Below are 13573 nucleotides of genomic sequence, written 5' to 3'. Positions count from 1 at the left end.
AAGTTTCCAGTAAATATTACTCTAACTCAGAGCTGAAATAGAATATTTTTGGCTGCTCTCATACTCTCTGTGTGTAATGAGCTGATCATATGCTTTTCTCCAATAACTGACATTTTAGGGCTGAAATAGAATCATTTTTGGGGTCTCTCAACCTTGGTTAGCCACTGACTTCTTTATTCAAAGTGAATGCAGTGCTAAATAAATATTCCCTTGGAAGCATTAACATTTTACAGCTGAATTCTTCTCACACTTAAACCTCTGTTGCTTTAAATGATCACATTTGAGGTGCTGCTCTTGTATCTCACGAGGCTTCATCAGAGAGACTTAAAATAGAGTTGAGTGGAAAACATCTGCTCAATTAATAATTTGTCTCTTTTTTTGGCAATTATTCCCTAGATGTAGCTTTGCCGTGGTAATGTAGATTGCTGAGCTAACAAGTTGTAACTTTATATTTTTTCAAATGAAATTGTTCTCCTCATTTATGTGTCTTACACTTAAGAATGAACCAGCCTGGGAAGGGCTGTAGAGCTTCAAACACGAGCCAAGAGCTGGAGAAAGGAACCAGGTGGTAAAATGCAACACATACAAATAATTAATTTTCCATATATTTCTGTAATCTATAAAAGGAAAGGCAATAAATTAATTGGAAAACAAGACAATATTGCTGTAACCAGCTAAGAAAAGAGTGCAGCAAACTGGTTTTGAGTTACCTTGAGGCCCTAAAAACCCATTAAGCAATCACAGATCCTCCCTTAGTTGGGTGCTGTGACACCACTTGTCCATATTTCAGTGGGATCAGCACTCCTGGGCCTTCAGCTGCCTCAGCTTCTGAATGGGAGCTTTGCCCTTGGAAGAACTCTGGGGTTTCAGGCCCTTCTGCAGCTGATTTTACAGTCCAGCCCTTCCCAGAAATAGTCATATAATCCCCTGGGATATAAAAGCCCAGGTGCAACAGATCCTTAATGAGCTCTTTACTCCTCCCCAGATGTGGCATTAAAAATAATCAAATAAATTAAATGACGGCTTAATCTGATAAAAATGAAACTTCATCTTTCAAAACTGTAGTAATAATTATATTTTTTTTCTTATTATCTTTTCTGTCACCAAGCAATTCTTTTGCCTAATTGCTAAACAATTATTTACACTTCAGACCTCTCCATAAATTCCAGTCTCTAGGAAAACCAGGCTCTGCACTCTGGCAGTGGAGTAAGGAAAAGCCACAAGCTTTTATTATGCCTTTGTAAGCAAACATACATATTGTGGGAAGTTACTGAGTTAACATATGAGGATGCACCTGCAGAAGGCGGAAATATTGGCAGGAATCGCTAAGAAAATGAAATTTTCTATTTCCCAACTGGTCCCATGTCAACTGCTGAGGGGGAAAAATGCCAAATATTGGCATCCTCTAGTTAAAGAAGCTGTTCTGTTCCCTCCTGAGTTGATGCATGTGTTGTAGCCTATCCATAATCTCCAAAGGGAGATCCATTGGGATTTTCATACTTTGTGTTCACCTGTGGAACGTGATGGGACCATCCCAGTGCGAGGATCTGTCGTCCCCCAGCAGCTTTTCTTCATTAACCCCACGTGTGAACCCCCATTTTCTGGAGCTGCTCTTTGCCACGTGGTGTTAATCAGGAGTTAATGGGGGGTAACTCCCTGTGTAAACATCTCCCTAGAAATGGGATTCAGATGTGGGATCTCCCCCGTTGGTGATGGCCTGGTCACTGATCTCATCCTGCGGCGCCGGCAGCGCCGTCTTTGTGAGCGGCATCTCTGTCTTGAAAAGAGAATCCATTTTGATCTGGGGTTTGATGTTGAAGGACTTCTGGAAGGACTCAGAGGTGAAGTAGTAGATGAAGGGGTCAAAGCAGCAGTTGAGGGTGGCGATGCACAACGTGATGGGATACATGGTCCTGGCAAACCTCTCCAGGGAGCAGTTGGCGATGGCCTGGGAGCGCACGAGCGCGTACAGGAACAGGATGGAGTTGTAGGGGACAAAGCACACGACAAAGATGGCCACGTGCACAATGATCATCTTCAGCACTTTCTCCTTGTTCGTCCCAATCTGGGACAGGGTGGCCGGCTTCCGTAAAGTCCGGAGAACCAGCGAGGAGCAGGTGAGGTTGAGCAGCAGAGGGATGATGAATCCCACCACCTCAATAAATATGGTGATCTTGGACAGGTAGGTTTTCCAGATCCTTTTGGAGAACCCTTCGAAACAGGTGGTGCTGGTGTTGGACACGTTGGTCGTGGAGAACAACGAGGCTGAAATTCCGCCGCTGAGGACCAGGATCCAAACGCCGGCGCAGACGATGGCGGAATTCCTCCTGGTGCGGATGGTGCGGGAGCGGAAGGGATACACGATGGCCAGGAAGCGATCCACGCTGATGCAGGTGAGGAACAACATGCTCCCGTAGATGTTGGTGAGGAACGCCGTGCCCGAGATCTTGCACAGGCTGTCCCCGAAGGGCCAGTGCCTGTTGAAGTTGTAAAAAATCTTAAAGGGCAAAGTGAACACAAAGAGCAAGTCTGAAACCGCCAGGTTGGTCATGAAAATGGCCGTCTCGCTCCGCATCTTCATCCGGAAGAGGAAAACGAAGAGGGAGGCGCAGTTTGTGATCAAGCCAAGGATGAAGACCACGCTGTACACGGCCCCGTACAGGTTGTACTTGAAGGAATCATCTGTCAGGCAGGTATGGTTGTTGCTGTGGTTTCCCATGCCAAGTCTGGGATGGGCTTCCAAAGGCCTCAAAGTCTACTTCAGTGACATCCATAAAATAAGGCAAGGAGCTCGTCCCTTCCCGAAGGAACACATTCCAGGGAGGTGGCTGGACTCCTTCCTACCGCATCTCCCTCATGGATCCTTTCATCCTAAAGGAGAGAGAGAGAACTGCCATCAGTCTTGAACCAAAGTGGCTGTGCAAGAGAAATTCCCAAATTAACGGATGTGCAAACAAGAGCAGGAATTAGTTTTCAAGCGAGTCTTTACAAATTCCACTATTATTCAGGTTTTTCATGTTTGAAGACAGAATTTACTGAATTTGGCCTTTCCTTTCCTTCCATCACTCCCTCATCCTCCTGTTTGAAGGAGAGTGATTGTTCTGAGCAACCAGGTCTATGGAAGGTGTCCCTGTCAGTGGCAGGGGTTGGAACAAGAGAGGCTTTAAGGTCCCTTCCAACCCAAACCATTCAGTGATGATTCCAACATTCCCCTTGGAAAGGTTTTTCTTTAAAATCTGAGATGGAATTGGCCCAGTATATTTGGAAAGAAATTTAAGAGAATGAAACATCTGAAATTTTGCCCTAAACCTGGAACAGGAGGAGAAAAGCTGAAAGTTGTAGTGTTTGCTTTAAACTGTGCACAAAGGTAAGTTCTATGGATTTTCAACCTTTTTTGGTGCAAAAGTATTTTAAAAAACTGCCAAAATCTATGATAAAGAAGAGCTGCTTTGCCTTTTTTTTCTAATTGAAAATAGAAGCATTGTTACACATGTTTTCCAAAGTGGAAAACTGTTGAAGCTCAGAAATATTTACCAAAAACACTTCCCAAAGCCATGTTTCCCTTTATCTCCCTGCTTTAAAATGTCTGCAAATATGGTATTACTTCCAAAAGGAATTTTTTTGCAAGTGTAAAACTTTCCCAAGAAAGATTCCTCTAAGCTGTACCAACAGCTGCTTTTCATTCCCACTCTTTGTCGAGGTTTGGAATGTGAAATTTGGGAAATCTCAAGGACTACACTCATGTAAGACTTTGTCCCAACTCAACAAGCTTTGGAGACACGTGAAGTGAGCACGTTTTAACTTGGACAGAGGTGCTTCCTGAACTCCCTGGATCATCTCTCCTGGCTATTTTAAGTATTTTTAATGCCTGTGAGAATAATCCCTTGGAAAGTCCTCGAGGAAAGTCCCTCCAGAGCAAGGAGGTTTTGTGAGTTGGATCATCAGCACTTCTTGGAAATATGGAGCAAAGTTGGGTCATGAAGGGAAAGACCTTTTCCTTACAAACCCCAGCCAACCAAATAAGAACTAGTTTGGAATCTCCTTGTAATCTAAGAAATTTAGGAGCTACAACCGGGAGTAGTTTGGAGACGAAACCCTTGTGAAGAGTGGGATCCTTTCCAGAGTGAACCCCTGACAGAGGAGTTTCAGCTCCAAACCTGTCACTGAGTTGTGTTAAAGGTTGCAATGGCAACATATAAACAAATGAAATGGAAAACAGGTTGTGGTTTGAGACAATTTTTGGATGCAAATTATCAAAATCAGATGTTTTCCATATGTTTTCCTCCTGGGGGTTCTCGCATGCAAGCTGTCAGCCTTGCTGGTAAAATGGCAAATGTTGGGAAAGCTGGGATAGCCACGGCTTTGCTGGGTGGAAGGGGCAAGTTCCTCACCTGGGAATGTCTGGAGAACCACAGGATTCCCAAAAACTGGTGCTGTGACCCTGGGAGCAGGCAGCACCTCACCTTTGCACCTGGCAAAGTAGCAAGAAAGGAGGATGCCCAGATCTGCCTTCCCAGATGACTTCATCCTTTGGACATCCAAAAAGATGATTTGGAACTTGGAGGTCTCTCCTGTGGAGATGTTTTTCCTCCTAAATTCATGGTTAAATGAGCTTTATTGGGAAACAAACTAAAAAACTGATTTCAAATATTTAAATTTATGGGAAGGACAGGAGTAAAATCTCAAATGTGGGATTGAACTCACTTTCTTTGGATCTGTGGTAAAAGGAAAAAAGGAAAGGTCTTGCTGAAAGTTCAAATGCCTTTGAACAAGAGCTATGTTGGACTGGAAAGCTCACATGAGCTCCAGCAGGAATAGCTGAGCCTTGGCTTAACCTTGAGCCTAAAGCATTAAATCCTTGGCTTGGAGCTCCCTCCCAGTGCAGGCTCTCCCTGTCATCTCCATCAGGAGTTTGTGGTTGTGCTGGAATGTGACTCCCTGGGTGTGTGAACCCCAGGTGTGCCACACTCTCCTGGTCCAGGGTCCACTCTGGGTCCAGCTGGGGAGATCTCAGAGGGATTGGGTGTCCTTGGAAACCTCACACAGCCTGGGAGCCCAGTGGAAACCCCACTTTCCAACCTGGCCTGGATTTTGGCAGTTCCTCAAAACCCAGGTTTGAAAGGTGCCTTTGGAACTCTCACCTTTGCTGCTGACCAAGGGCTCGTTGCCTGACCCAGATACTCCTCATACCAGAAAAAAGATGCTCCATCACCTGACTCTTTTCTCCCTGCTCTGCTCCAGACAGCCCCATGGTCAAATCCCGTTTTTTCCAGTGTCTAATCTCTGGGAATTGCCTGCCAGCAATTGTCTAGTTAACTTATGGGCTTTAAAATACAGCCTGCCTTGTTTACCTATGGAACCCTGAGGTGTTTAAACAAGCTGACAAGTGGCTTTGAAACCCAGCCATGTGCTTTAAATTCTGTAGGACGAGTCCACAGATCGAGTTTTCTGAGTGTAAAATTCCCTTTCCTTCCCTTCCACTGTGGATTAAAGCAGTGGGATGCTCTTCATGGACGCCACGGTCACCACTGCTGTTGCCTTGCTGGGAAAAAGTAAAGCAATATATTTTTAAAAAGCTGAGTAAATACAGGCTGACAAAGTAGGGTTTTTTTTATCTTTCAGGCAGGGCAAAGCTTTAAATCCTATATTTCAAGTAGGGGCCAGTCCAGGAGGGGAGGCATGTAATGGAATAAACCCCATTTAGTGTGATATAATTCAGAATATTCTCTCTCCTAGCAAGGATGGTACCAGCAAACCTCCAGCTGCCAGCCCTTACAAAACCCTGTAACTCAGAGCGAGGTTCAGCAGAGTAGCTCCAGGCTTTGCTCTTTTATAGTAGAAAAATCCCATCCTCCATGGACTGAAAAGAGAGGAAAACTTGGTGTTACTTCCTATGGTGCCCGAGTATCCTGTTTACAATTCCTGTATTTCCTCCTCCCAGCACCCCAAGTCACCTCCAAACTGCCAGACTGCAGCTCCATCCAGAGGAGCTGTTTGTTAGAAAAGGAATTACTGCAGGGAAAAAACAAATTTAAAAGCAGCCCCTGTCATTCCATTATCCCATTCTTCCTGCCCCACACTGATCCCGTTCTCCACATGTGCAGCAAGCTGAGGTCAGAAAAAAACCAGCGTGAAGTTTGGGGCTGGCATTTTTGGCGTCATCACATTTTCTTTTAGTCATGTGAGATGTCAGATGAGTGGAACTTTATCAGTCTGGACGTGAAGGACACCCTGTGTGTTCATTTGAACAACTGAACTCTGGGTTTGGGATGTCTGGCACAGCCCTGATGGGAAAACCTCCCAGAGCTGAAGGACCTTTGCTGGATTATCATGGTGTGTACTCAGGTTATCTCTTAAATCTTGAGAAACAAAGGTTTATAGGTAGAGAAGCCAAAACCTGCAGGACAGTGGGGTTTGGGGAGGTTTCTCTGGGTTTTGTCCCAGGTTATGGCACCACTCCTTGTGTTTTGATAAGGTCTCAGCCCCTTGGAAATAAATAGGGATTTTCCTGGGGCACAGCAAGAGCTTTATTTCTGCCTTCTCCTGACAAGAATTCCATTCACTCCAGGGTTTGCAGCTCCCTGCTCCTCACCCCATTGCTACAACGCCTGTGGGATGTGTAACTTACTCCCACCACGGAGCCCAGGGTTACAGCTTTACAACAAACTCAGCTCTGCAGCTTCTTGGCGTTTATTTCCTTCCTTTGTCCCACTTTAATTAGGCTGAAGGTACAAATAAAGGTTTTTTTGTGGGGAGACATTTGGGGTTTTGGCAGATTTTTGCAGAGATGATAATTCTGTGTAAGTCTGTAAGACTTGGGTTCTTCCAGACTGGTGATTGTAGATAAAATAGGATTAAACTGCAATTGTTTGAATTGATAAAATCAAAACTATAATATATTAAAAAAAAACCAAAAAAACAAAAAAAACAAAAAACAACCAACCAACCAAACAAACAAACAAACAAACAAACAAAAAAAAAAAAAAAAAAAAAAAAACCAAAAAAACCAAGCCCTTTTTCTATCTGAAAAGCTGAACATCTCAGTTCCTGCAATGGAATTTCCACTTACTTCTACTTTCTTTTTTCAGTAAAAGTTGGTCTTGTTCAGGGAGAGCTCTGAGAGTGTGAACTGGCAGCAGCTTTAAGGACAAACCTCCAGTCTGGGGCAATCTGGTGGCTGTTTTTTCCCTGTTGGAGGCTGCCAGGGCAGGAGCTGGTGCTGCACAGTGATGCTGTCTCTGTTTTCCCAGAGCCAGCAGTGTGGGGTTATGGAAAGCTGGACCAGCTGGAGCAGGTGATGCTGGATCTGGCTTCTCCAGAGAAAGGTGTAGGGATGGGAAATAACTTGGGACACCAATTTTGGGCTTGGGCTCAGCTCGCTGAGTGGCTGTGAGTGCTCCATCCTCCCCGGAGCTCCTGGCAGACTCCCAGTTTTCTTCCCCGGTGCGGTGGGAGCAAGGGAAGGCCGGGATTAGAGGGAGGGAAGCGGAGCAGCTGCCTGTAAACAAAGCTCCATTGACGATCCGAAACGCCGGCAAGGAGAAACGCTTTAATCTCTTTCATTTCCTAATCCTAAGTGATGTATTGGAGAACAGTGGGAAAAGAGCAGACAGAAGTGGGACTTTGAAGTCCGTGGAGGTTTGTGGAGCTTCAAAGCGCCATTCTTGCCCTTTGGTTTATCGGAGTGAATGCCCGGCCGGTATGCCGGGGAATGGGGACGTTTGCGGGTGATTAGCCCAAAAAACAGGGCAGGAAGGCTCTTATTCATGGCTTTGACACTTATTGTGCTCAGTGTCACCCGACCTGGCACTCGCCGGCCCTTGCTGCGGGTGCGACATCGTCTCCTGTACCTGTGGGAAGCTGGGGCTGGGAGTGACTCGCTTCAGTCAGGTTTCAGCAGCTGATTTTTCAGAGAAAAACCCAAAACGTGGGGCCGCCTGGGGAGGCATCGCCTCTCTCTCAGCCGGGAGGGAGCGCAGGGATGAGGTGGGAGCCACCGGCCGCTCCTGTCCCCTGGTCTGAGCTGGCTTTGGCTCCTGGGGACCCTCACGCCCCCTCCAAGTTCAGCAGCTCCTTTCTGTTGCGCACGAATGCAGCAGGACCCCGATTTCATTTTTCTCCAGGATGGAGCAGGGAGAAACCTCTCAGCCCGAACCCCAAAGGTGCTCTCCTTTTTTTCTTCCTTTTTTTTTTTTTTTTTTTTTTTTTGGGGGGGGTGCTTTTGTTTTGTTTTGTTTTTTTCTTTCTTTCTTTTTTTTTTTTTTTTTTAATTGCTCAGCACCGCCGTTGTCTCCTCACTGTCCTCTGAGACTTACAAAGCATTTCCTGCTCGTGGTGCCTTCTCTGGGCTGTATCTGTTTTGGATTGAGCTAATTAAAATGTTTCCCTCAGAAGAGATTCGCGAACTGCCTTACCCCATATTCAGCCACTGATCCTCAGGGCATGACTCTCCTTTTGTTTGCACTGAGAATGTCTCTCTCCATTTACATCACCCTTTAACCCTTGGCGTGCTCTGCCTTTCCCCATCCCCAGCAGCCTCCAGAGGGGCTGGGCCGCAGCCAGGAAGCGATGGGATTCACCCCAAACTCCTCGGCGAAGTTTGCATTATTTAACACTTGTAAGAGCGGCTTTTTGCTCGGCCTTTGGTGCTGGAGGAGTGCGGGAATGCTGCTTGTTTGGAGCCCCAGGGATTGCTGGATAATGGCAGAGCTGGATTCAATAGAGAAGATTTAGATGCAAAGAAAAGCTGATGAAGTGCTGAAAAGCAAAGTTACCCTGTCTGACCAGGTTGTTTTCACCCAGGAATAATGTTTGTGGTAGAGGTTGCCGTGTCCTTGATGTAGCTCTGGTTCATTACAAAGTGTGGCTAAGAAAAAAAAAGAAAAAAAAAAAAAAAAACCAACATAAAAAATAAGAGACTCCTGTTTCCCTGAGCCACTGGGGACTCCAACAACAGGCCTGGGTTTATTTGCTCACAGCTCCAAAAGGTTCCCAGTCAGCAGCCTGCCCAACAAGCTGCCTTTCTTCGCTTTCCCTGACACAATTTCCAGTGGTTCCTCGGCCATTCCTTGGCTTTTTGGCTCCTTGTTGCCTTTCCTCAGCTCCTCTGAGCCACGTGGAGCCCTCCTGTCACCCCATCCTCATCCCCTTGGGCTGGATCCTCTGCACTCCCTTTGCTGAAATGGGAGAGCTGAACTTTCTCCTCCCATTATTCAGAAATTATGGACTTTTTTTGGCCTTGCCTTGCACCATGAAGGTGCCAGCACAGCAGCACAAACACCAATTTCACCTTGGCAAGGTGGCCTGGCTGGAGGGGCTGTCTGGATTCCTTTGGGTGCTGGGCCAGTCTGTCCATGGGGCTGGACAAAATCCGTGTTTGGGACCTTGAGGGAGCTGTGCCCTGCATTTATTTACTGCAGGGGGTTGATCTAATAGGGCTTTATTCTCTTAAATGGCTTTATCCTGAGGGGAAAAGGGGAAATTTTGAGGATTGTAGAATCCCAGGATGGTTTGGGTTGGAAGGGAGCTTAAAGCCCATCCTGTTCAATCCCTGCCATGGGCAGAGACACTTTCCACCTCCAAGCCTTGTCCAACCTGGCTTTTTCTGTAAAGTGGTAAAATAACTAAGAAATTGCTCCACAATGCAGAAATATCCCATCTCAGCTAGCCAGCAATGCTTCTGCAGCGAAGCTTCTTAGAAATCAGATTTCTAATGATAACATGAGGGCAAGGCAATGACATTCTGGCATCATGCAAGGCCTGGATGCTGCTTTTCCTGCTAAATATGGTTATATCCATTTGTAAAACATGCTGGGGAGGAAGAGGGTGAGTTGTCTGCAGGTTCAAGAAAGGAAAATGGGAATATTATTAGAGGAAAAGAAGAGGTCTGTTGTGGCTGTGTATTTACAGCATCACAGGGTCTCACAGCCTGATGAGCTCATGTTTTGACCAGAGAAAGGATCTGCTCTGCTGCCAGAACACACCTTTGTCTCAGGGCTCAGGGACTGATGAATGTCCCTTAATTTCACTTGCCAAGATAAAGAGATCTTCCTTTTCCTACCAACCAAACCCATTGCAAATTATCCAGCAAATTTTCCTGCAGCCAGGGTCAGCTCAGGCTGGTCTGGCTCTGGAGCAGGGTGGATCTTTACCCCTTTTATGGGGCTGAACTGGGAGCTGGTGCAGGAGGAAGCCTTGCAGAGCCACTGTCTGCTCTGGGAATAAAGAGCTCCTCTTTTCAGGGAGAGAATTTCCCTTTTGTGGAAAGTGGTGGCTCCCCTTCCCCAGGACTAAATCGGATCCTTATTTAGGGAGGAGGAGCAACGCGTGGAGGAGCAGAGTGAGGCTCTGCACGCACGCTTGACCTGGAAAGACCTGCTGAGGGTGGCTGAGTGCTCCAGGAGCCATCCCCACCCAGCCCAGCCCGCGGGGACGGCTCCCTGCTGCTCCTTTGGGATCCTGGAGCACCGGCAGGCTGGGAACGCCACTCCAGCCACACAGCCCTGATCAGTAACGCTCAGACATCGGGAAATAGAGCCCCAAATCCCAAAGATGCTGTAAGCAGGGTGAGGGGCAGTGGCACTGATGGATCACGGACAGGGCATCCACCCAGATGGCTCCAAGTGCCGCAATGACAGAATCCCAAATTGCTTTGCCACCTCCCCTCCAACAGTGCACCCTGTCCCCAGGATCTGGCCCAAGCTCTGGATAAAACTGCTTTAATTCCTGCTCCTGTGCTCCAGCCATGAGGTCACTGCTGGAGGACTGATCCATCTTCCAGCTGGGAGAGCATCCTCTCCCTGCCCAGGGAATGTTTCCATCCCTCCTGCTCAGCAACCCCAGGTGCAGCTTTGCAGTTTTGTGCCTTATTGCAATGCCCTAAATGAAGGGAGTGGGGAACTGGGGCATTGTCTGTGTGTATTTGTCTGTGTGGAGCTGACCCTGGAATTTGGAAGACATCGATTTTTATCAGTTGAGGAGAATTCTCATTTTTAGCCTCAAAGGATTCCAGTGAAATGTTTGTTCAGCCTCCTCTCCCACCCCCTTCCTCCCTCCTATGTGTTTCAGGACTTTCTTTTAAAATGCAGAGGCTTTGAACCCCCAAAGTACCAGGGTTTCCTGCCTGTTTTGTTTTTAGGGAATGCTCCTAAGGGCAAGAAGATGGAAAAGTACTACAAGGGGGAATGTCCTTATCACCGAGCTGTGAACTTTGCACTTCCCATTCTCTGGATGTGACTGTTCTGTTCCTATAGGGCAGCAATACAAAAACCACACACAATTGTCTCCTCTCAAACAATGATTTGGGAATGTCATTAAAACCTCCAAACTTTTCCTGCAAATTTTTCTGCCATGTGCTTATATTGTGTTAATTCCTCTCTCTTCCAAACAGCCAAATCTTTAAATTATGTTGTTCATCGTTCATTTTACTTTAGACACCCGGTTTTTTAGAGCAGTCTTTGAATTTTTCTCATTGAATTTTACAGCTTTAAAGGAATAGATTTTAACCATGAATGGCAGCCGAAGCGATAAAACAAATTTTTTAAGTTTTCAGTGTAATATTTATAACTTAATTCCTATTTTTTTTATATAGTTTGTGGGAACCAGCCCTCCATTAAACGAAGGTGAATGCCACATTTCAATCCAACCCATTATAAGCCTAAAGTGTCTTTATGACACTGACTTCAAGTACAAAAGAAAGCTGTAACCAAGGGATCCTTTTCACAAACACACAACAAACAACAGGACAGAAAAGTCCTAAACTTGTCACCTGCAGTGCCACAACGAGAATCTCGATGGGAATGGAGAATTACGCTGGGAGTTAGAACCATTTCCATGCAATCCGGAGTAGCTCGCACAGGAATTACTTTCCCAAAACTTGGAGCTCATCTTTCTGCCTTTAAGCAGCCATGGCAGGGCTGGAGCAGGAGGAAGGGGGGTCACCAGCGCAGGGAAAACACCGCAGATCTCCAGTGAAACCCGGCGGGATTCATCCCCCACATCCATCCGAGCTTGCAGAACCCCCACCCGGGGGGAGCTGCCCTGAAATCCGGCCGCTTTTCCTGCCTCGGGAAGGGGGGGACTTACCGGGACCGCCACCATTCCCACGGCTCGGGGCTTCCACGGGATCCCTCCCTGACAGTCCTTTGTGTCCCTGGGACACGAGCCGCCGTATTCCCACGCGGGAAATCCCACTTTGTCCAAGTTCAGCCGCTCATCCTCAAACTCGGCGCCGGGTGGCAGCTGCCCGGCCTTTGTTCCGAGCGGGATCGGGGCTGCCGAGCGCTGCTGCCATCGTGTCTTGGGAAAACGGGACGTAAGAATGGGCCCAATGTCTGGGCAGGGGCTGTGGGCAGGGGGAACTCCTGGGGGTCTCCATAGGAAACGCTTTCCATTGGGCAGGGATGTGTTATTAGCGGCGGAGCCCGCCCCGCCCCGGGTCTCCGCTGGGTCCCTCTCGCGGGGCTCTATCCATGGATTCCCTTCCAGAGCCTCTCCCAGTTCGGAATTAGCAGCTTAAGGACAGCCCGACAATGAGCAGCGCGGATTTCCTGAGCAATTAGCCGGGGGACCCAGCCTGGGAGAGCGTGCCCGATGGGAACGAGCGGGGAAAAGCTCCTCAAAGCTCGGATTTTCCTTCCCGCCGCCGTAATTGTTTTGCCTTCCAATTAAAAAAAGTGAGGAGCAGAGGGGGGAGCTGAGAATCGGGAGAGCACTGGGTAAGATTAGGAAACTGCAGAGCAAAGTTGGCCGTGAAAATGAAATAGCAAGTATTTCCCTGGGCAGATTTAGAAAGGCGCTGTTTGTTAGGCTGGGGGTTGTTGTTGTTTTGTTTTAAATCTGCTCAGAGGAGCTGACTGGAACAGTCTGAGCTCTTGCCCTGAATCGCTGGATTCCTGCTGGAAAGCCGGTCAGCTTTCCTTCTGCAGGGCCATAATTACAAATACTCAGAGAAGCGTGGCTGCGGCTGCCTGGGAGCTGCCCCCGAGAGCCGCGCGGTGAATCTGCCCTCTGCCTAAAATCTGGTCCTTTTGCCCCTCTTACCTTCGATATCGGCCCTTCAGGTGGGGACGAGGCTCCTCTGGCAGCAGCAGCAAGGCGGCGGATGGTTCATTTTATTCCCTTTTCAGCCCTCTCTGCTTCCATAGGGCTGAAATGCCGGGGCTGCTGCTAAAGCCCAGCCTCCCCCCTAACGCGTCTCGCTCGCATTGTGTTTGTCTCTCCTCTTCCTCCGCTCTCCTTGGCTCTTCCCACAGGCAGCCAAGGCCAGTAAACAACTCATTGTGAAGCTGCGATGGATGTAATTCCTTGGGCTGGTGGCCACCGTGGCTGAGTCGCCTCTGCAGCGCGCCCGGCTGCTGCCACAGGCTTTTATCCCTCCATGCAAATAACTTCCTGAGTATCTCATGTAACAGCCCAGCAGCTCCGGGCTGCCCAGCCCCAGCCTCTGCGAGCCCTCGGTTTAACGAAACACAAAAACAGGAGCGTGGATTCGGAGTGAGAACGGTGGCGGTGCAGATGTTTCCTGCTCCCGGTGGGCAAAGGTCCATTTTACTTGCTTAGCAAAAATAGAAGC

At 47.7% G+C, this 13573-nt stretch overlaps 1 protein-coding gene across 2 annotated transcripts; it reads right to left on the bottom strand.

Annotated features, from left to right (window-relative positions):
* Positions 1-592: 592 nt before the first annotated feature.
* LPAR4 (lysophosphatidic acid receptor 4) lies at positions 593-13346 on the bottom strand. 2 transcript variants are annotated; one of them, XM_053990053.1, is made up of 2 exons: positions 13042-13346; positions 593-2871 (listed from the first exon to the last, which is right to left on the bottom strand). In XM_053990053.1, exon 2 carries the CDS (start codon positions 2717-2719, stop codon positions 1673-1675), a length of 1047 nt encoding a protein of 348 aa, XP_053846028.1. In that variant the 5' UTR covers positions 2720-2871; positions 13042-13346; the 3' UTR covers positions 593-1672. The 2 variants fall into 2 exon arrangements, with proteins under 2 accessions (XP_053846028.1, XP_053846029.1); XM_053990054.1 differs by lacking the exon at positions 13042-13346 and adding an exon at positions 12085-12398.
* Between the last annotated feature and the right edge of the window lie 227 nt (positions 13347-13573).

Source organism: Vidua macroura, chromosome 14 (assembly GCF_024509145.1).
Source record: "Vidua macroura isolate BioBank_ID:100142 chromosome 14, ASM2450914v1, whole genome shotgun sequence".
Lineage (NCBI taxonomy): Eukaryota > Metazoa > Chordata > Aves > Passeriformes > Viduidae > Vidua > Vidua macroura.
This window is presented reverse-complemented; position numbering and strand designations above follow the sequence as displayed.